Here is a 6765-nt window from a genome sequence, read left to right as displayed (position 1 = left end):
TATATATATATATATATATAAAACTGGGAGTGCATCCCAGTTTTCCATGTCTGGCATATATCCATTCATTTTAGCCTTTAAACTGGTTATATTGATCCTGTGTCCAGACAGAGGGATAATCAGTAGCGTAGCATCATGACCTGTTTGTTCTGAAAATCCTGCAGCTTCCACTTCTCTTCCTAACATGGCGCCTCCTCACCCTGAGTCTCACACTGATAGGAGGAACCACAGAGCTCTGTTAGGTTAAAAGCACATCTTCTGAAGTTGGGATATTTTTCCTCCAACAGGCTCCAGAGGAATCACCTCAAACCAGATGTTGGACTGGATTTTATTTCACTCTCATTTGTGAATGTTAGCTCCTCATTTTCAGCAGTGGAGCTATAAAGGTTGAAAAAGTTTATAATTTTGGAGAAAATCTCATCAACATCAGTATTTCCACTAAATAAGAGCCAAAATTTTTTTTTTGATAGAGGAAAAGCCTCTCAGACTCTGAGCCCGACAGCACCAAACTATTTTTTTATATTAGACAATTAATTTAATTTCACATAATTGTCGCGGTAGAAGCCATTTGTTTGTTGTGAATGACGTATGGCCACAGCCCACATGGGCCCTACATGGGCACTAAATGGACAAACCCATGTGGGCCACCACCATATAGGGCCCATGTGGGCTGTGGCCCTACAGGGGCAAACCCATGTGGGGCCATCGTGGAACCCGCGGACAAACCCATATGGGACCCATATATCAACCCTCCTTTCCCCCACATGGGGCCCACCTAGGCATGCTGGCAGGGTGTTGTCATGGCAACCTCCTGCGCTCCACAAGCCGACCAGAGATTACGTTAAAAACATAACATTCAGTCCGATATTAGGTTTTCAGCCTTGATATTTATTTTGCAACACCTTGTTGAAACAATAATTACAGAGATTATTGTTGTTGTTGGGTCATTAATTTGAACACGTTTTGTTGATTTTTTTTGTTGTTGTTATTTAATAAAGTTATGAACGTTTTAAGCCAATCAGAGGAGGACCTGCTGGTCTCAGCCTCCTGGCGGTGTTCAGATTGTCACCTAATGCCGAGACCGACTCAAAACCTTCCGCGATCGAAGTGTTGCACCGCTGCTCTCGCAAAGCATGAACAGTTCAGAAACAATATGAAATGGGAAAAAAGTTATTTATTAACTGATTAAGTCGTGTTTTAGATTGTTCTTGAAAAACTAATCACTCACGGCTGATTAGTGGGTGCACTCACAGCTGCACAGTGAACCCGTTGATTTTTTTACAGCCCCTCCTCTCTCTTGCAGGTACTGCATACCCCCACTAAATCTTTTAGGGGTATGCAGTACCCTGCCGTACCCCCTTACTTTCACCCCTGCACACACATTGGTGTGTGTATTAACTAGCATTGAAGCTAAAATGGGAAAACAGCGGATCGTTGCACCAATGTTATTAGGTCTACATTAATCTGTATCACATGTCAAGTGACTGTGCAGATGATTTATTTACCAAGCAAATAATCAGTGTTGTCGATGAGGGGAGGCAATGAAACTCTTAAACATATATATTTTCTTCTAGATGCAAAATGTAAAATTGAGTTGGTCGGTCACAGGCCGAAGGAGGATATTCACATAATTTCTGTGTGTTTTTTTTTTTATTATTAATATTTGGTATGTGTGTGGTGTGATTGGAGAGACCAGAAAGTGTTGAGTCAGAGAAGGCCAGGTAGGGAAGCAAGTGTTGCTTTTAGGGGCCAGGTGTTTGGCTAAATATTTGTTCTCCCCTCCTAACTTTAGCAAATAAAGAGCAAAAGTTTTCAAAATCACAGGATTTGTTGTTGATGAAGAGAGGAATCAACACATTTAAAGACTTGCAGGTAAATTAATTTGTTTCCAATCTATGTGGGGGGGTCAGATTATTTCAGGCGGCTGGAATATCCATTCTCTAATCTCCTCCCCCCCATAACTTTGGAAAATAAAAAGCAACTGTTTCCAAATTCTAAAAAAAATGTGTGTCATAGCATGCTAGAAATTTCCTTAATCCAGTAATCTGTTATATTTTACATTAGAACGGGATTTACCAAAAAGTCTACACTCTGATCTTTTCAGGAAGTCTTTGTTTTGGTGCCCTGCTATCAGCCAGCTTCCATCCTCTTGTATCAGAAATTAACAATTATAAATGCACACTACGTGTTGGAAACCTGTGTTTGTTGGCTGACTTTTATTTGTCAGGCTTAAGAGACAAAAGTTGAAAAAAGATCGATTCTCTTCGAGTTTAAAGTAACACAAAATAGCGTAAAAAGACACCCTCACAAGACCACGTTTATTTATTTTTTTAAATTTTGGTAGCTGCCGATTAAACTAAAAGTTACAACATTGACATGATTATATGAGCAGTTTTATACCGAGAAATCAATCAGAAGCGCCGTGAAAATGGTCAGATCCGCCGGATCCGCCTCTTTGGCTGCAATTCGCGCTCCCGACACAGGGGGAACAGATTTTCACAGGGGGAACAGATTTTCACAGGGGGAACAGATTTTCACAGGGGGAACAGATTTTTGCACAACACCTCCGCGAGGACCGACTTTGGACACCCTTGTTCTACATAAATAAGCCATTCTCACAGCGTAATTGTGACGTCTGCGTTCATTTACCCGTGAAAAAAACATTTTATATGGGAAAAGCACATTTATTAAAATGATCCTCATGCAGAACGGTGCATACATTAACCTTCATCCAAACGCTGGTGTTTCCTACCTATCCGGTGTAAGATTATCTGGGGAATCAGGGAGAAATCAAGCAGTCTGCGCTGATCATCCATCTCTTCCTCCGACTTGACGATGATTTCTTTAAACTCTGTGAAAGTTTCTTCAGCAGCAGTTATCTGCTCGTTGATAAACTCGTTTAAACTGGACTTAAGATATTTTTTAGAGAAACACTCAAATATTCAACAAAACAATCCACGGTCCGTCCTTTGTCGTCTTCTTCCTCCTTTTTCTCCTCTCCTTCTTTGGGATTTCATGACTGTCTGCATTCGTCCCGTTGCTTTACCGCCACCTTGTGGATCATACGATCCTCACATCTAAAGATTTCTCATGCAATGCCAGTTCTCTTCGAAAAACGTAAAATTTTTATTCAACTTTAAATAAAACAAATACAATATTAATATTCCAGTTTTCCACAAATCCAAAGTTAATATTGTCTTCTGATTGGTATCTCCTACATCCCGCCACAAGTTTCATAGTTTATTCATTTCACCAGATAATAAACTTTTCCTATAGTATCCGTATATCCACAATGCTGCTGCTTTGTTCGGAGTTACCTCTGGTTTCCGCCCATCCTGTGGCTTATTGAGAGCGAAAGTCAAGCCGTCGGTAGGTGGAACCAAAAATCAATTTTTAGCTATGATGTCATCAGAAGGAGCTTCTTCAAAAAATTCTGATATAGTGTGAATCTTCCTGTGCTGGGTGAAATTCTGTTTGTGACTAAAACTTTTTCCACAGTTCACACATGAAAATGGCTTTTCACCAGTGTGAATCATCATGTGCCGAGTTAATAGCCAACTGCCCAACTGATTCTGCCTGGCCACAAACTAAAATCCTTAACTGCAATTACATATGCAAATTTACAAGAAGGCCTTAGTCCTGTATAACAAATTAGTATGCAATAGAGATTTAACTTTTAATCATTTTTATCCAAATAAACAAATTACCATAAGAAATATAAACATAATTTGTCCTAAAGGTCTGAATGAACTAAAATTGAATTTAGGCTTCTACAAGATTAAACTATAGTACTGAAAAAAATCCCAGTTAAACTTTCCAGTTTCCATAAACAGCTACTGCTATGCTGGAATTTAATACATAAACATAACTTTTCCCCACACAAATACTATATTTGGAATAACAAAGACATCTGCTGATGAATAATAACATGAATAATTTTTTCTTTAAAAAATGGTTTGACAGAGGCATTGTTTGTGTACATCAACTTTTCAACAAAGAAGGTAATACTTAGTCTTATGATGAATTTCTGACCACGTGTATTTTTCTGTACTGCCTAAAGAATTTGCAATTGTACTTGATGCCGTTACTTCAGTGGTGAAAATGTTATCGTCATCCTCTGTTCGACACCATACTGATTACTTAACAATTATTCATTGGTAACTCTGACCCATTTTTAAGTAGAAAATCTAAGAAATGTTTTAGAGAACTAATAATAAGACATCATATAAGCAAACCAGCTTCTACCTTTTTTGGGACAATATATTTAATGACAGTTGTTGGAAAGATGTTTGGTTATTGCTGAAAAAATACATAATATCTAATAAGATTCAAGAAGTGTTTCTAAAGATTCTACATAGATGTTATCCTGTTAATAGTCAAAGATTTAAATATCACTCTAATGCAAATCCTCTATGTTCATTTTGTCACAATTCTGAGGAAACCATCACTCATCTTTTCTGGGACTGCTCTTGTATTCAAATATTTTGGAAAGATATTTTTTTACTCTTAAAAAGAAAATTGGAAATAGACGTACCGTTTAACTTTAAAACTATATTATGTGTCTTTTTCTGTTTAAATTCTCCAAAAAATTAAGTATTTGTTATAAATTTAATATTAATTTTACAAAAATTTAATATCCACATATGCAAATTTCTTAAGTTGAAACCCAAAATTAATGCTTTTTGTGCCCATGTTTCTTCATATTTGTATTTTCTGAAGTACTGTACCAATAGTAAAGCTTTAAAGACTACTTCAATTTGTACAGAATTTCTCATGTAATTTGCCCTAGTTGCTGTATTTAACCTTTTCCTGTTTATATTTGCTCTTTACCTTCCTTAAGCCTAGTCTTTTTTGCTACCGTTTATGTAACTTGTACATATTATTGTAAATTTAAAAAAAAATACTGATTTTTCTTTGTTTTTTGGTGGTTGGCAAGTAAAGAACATGGTGCATTATCGCCACCATCTGGTATGGAGTGTGGACCAGAATGTCACTCGAGGATTAAATACTATTAAATGATTGTTAAATTTATATTAAAAATTCTGATACGTTTTACTTCTCGAATTATTTCGAAATAAAATCAACTACATCTATTTTAACTTTAATTCTGTTTAATTTTAGAGACTTATTTTTTAAACTGTATGCATGATTATGTACTTGAACTCAAATATTTCTGCAAATTTCAGCAGAAGCGTTCAGCACTCGCACTACATTTTCAAAGGAAATGCAAGTGATCAAGTGACTTCGGAAAGACTTAAACAAACATATCTATTTGTTTATAGTTTAAATTAGTTTCAACTTTAAACAAAGATCTTTAATAGAAAACAGCCACAGCAGAAAATAGAAAATTATACATCTAAGACAAGCGACACACCAAATTATTGGAGACAATAATCACACATAATTTGTACAATCAAGATCAATGAAGGAAAATAAGTTTATATTGTTTATTGCATTTTCTAAGTAAGACATGTTAATTTATTTGAAAAGCTTTTATATAGACTGGTTAATATAATTCTAAACAAACAGCATCAGTTTCAGTTTAGTTTTGCTTTAAGGACAAACCTATAAAAAATGTTAATATAGTAAATTTCAAAGTGTAAAACAATTAATGAAAATCTACAAATAGTGCATAACAGCACATTTTGGATTAAAAATGTATTAAAGTCAACCTCATTCACTCCACTCATTCTCCCCATACAGAATAATGCAAATCAATACTTCAAATTCATCTTGTACATCTCAAAGTATCCAACAAGATCCAAATTATCACATTTAATTTTAAAAAAATTTAACCATTTCACCACTTTATAGACAAGAAAGCCCTCCAGTTTTCATCTAGATGACTTTTATAATAATCCTCAACATAGGACATATATGGAAAATAGTTCTACGGCTTTTCACCAGTGTGAATCATCATGTGCCGAGTTAAACTAACTTTGTGACTAAAACTTTTTCCACAGTTCCCACATGAAAACGGCTTTTCACCAGTGTGAATCCTCATGTGCTGAGTGAAATGCTGTTTGTAACTAAAACTTCTTCCACAGTTCCCACATAAAAACGGCTTTTCACCAGTATGAATCATCATGTGCCGAGTTACACTAACTTTCTGACTAAAACTTTTTCCACAGTTCACACATGAAAACGGCTTTTCACCAGTGTGAATCCTCATGTGCTGAGTTAATATACGTTTGTGACTAAAACTTTTTCCACAGTTCACACATGAAAACGGCTTTTCACCAGTATGAATCATCATGTGCTGAGTTAATATATGTTTGGAACTAAAACTTTTTCCACAGTTCACACATGAAAACGGCTTTTCACCAGTATGAATCATCATGTGCCGAGTTAAATGCTTTTTCTGACCAAAACTTTTTCCACAGTTCCCACATGAAAATGGCTTTTCACCAGTGTGAGTTCTAATGTGAATATTAAGAGCATATTTACCAGAGAAACCTCTTTTACAGATGACACATGAGAAAGGTTTCCTTCTTTCCTGATTTTGGTTCTCAGCTTCAGCAGGTTCCTGGAAGATGACTTGGTTCCTGTTTTGTTCTGATTCAGTTTGGTATGTTTGCTCATCAGCAGGAAACACCATGCAGGTATCAGTCTCCTGTTTTAATTCAATCTGTTCTTCACCCTGACTGCAGTAAACTTCTTTCTCTTCCACTTTTAGCTGCTGGTGTTTTAGATCCTCCTGCTCTTCTTTAATCTGCTGGTGTTTTAGATTCTCCTCTTCTTTTATCTGATGGTGTTTTAGATCCC

The 6765-nt window shown here is 36.1% G+C and overlaps 1 protein-coding gene and 2 long non-coding RNA genes across 10 annotated transcripts in view; 1 reads left to right on the top strand and 2 right to left on the bottom strand.

The window, feature by feature from the left end:
* The window catches only part of LOC103129822 (gastrula zinc finger protein XlCGF8.2DB-like), a 13450-nt gene extending 10341 nt beyond the window's left edge, over positions 1 to 3109 (bottom strand). For 3 of the 8 annotated variants that reach the window (XM_016665421.1, XM_016665425.1, XM_016665424.1), the window contains exon 1: positions 2726 to 2983. In XM_016665421.1, the coding sequence (XP_016520907.1) occupies positions 2726 to 2816 (91 nt within the window). In that variant the 5' untranslated portion in view covers positions 2817 to 2983. Of the gene's footprint in view, positions 1 to 2725 lie in introns of all 8 variants that reach the window. The other 5 variants (XR_001660102.1, XM_016665426.1, XM_016665427.1 and 2 more) reach the window with 5 other exon arrangements.
* The window catches only part of LOC107834314 (uncharacterized), a 12084-nt gene extending 6194 nt beyond the window's left edge, over positions 1 to 5890 (bottom strand). The window contains exon 1 of the long non-coding RNA XR_001660103.1: positions 5566 to 5890. This is a non-coding gene — a long non-coding RNA (uncharacterized LOC107834314). The remainder of the gene's footprint in view (positions 1 to 5565) is intronic.
* Positions 1 to 6114, top strand: part of LOC107834315 (uncharacterized) — an 18724-nt gene extending 12610 nt beyond the window's left edge. Inside the window, exon 2 of the long non-coding RNA XR_001660104.1 lies at positions 6048 to 6114. This is a non-coding gene — a long non-coding RNA (uncharacterized LOC107834315). The remainder of the gene's footprint in view (positions 1 to 6047) is intronic.
* The last annotated feature ends 651 nt before the right edge of the window (positions 6115 to 6765 follow it).

This window comes from Poecilia formosa, unplaced genomic scaffold, assembly GCF_000485575.1.
Source record: "Poecilia formosa unplaced genomic scaffold, Poecilia_formosa-5.1.2 Scaffold582, whole genome shotgun sequence".
NCBI lineage: Eukaryota > Metazoa > Chordata > Actinopteri > Cyprinodontiformes > Poeciliidae > Poecilia > Poecilia formosa.
This window is presented reverse-complemented; position numbering and strand designations above follow the sequence as displayed.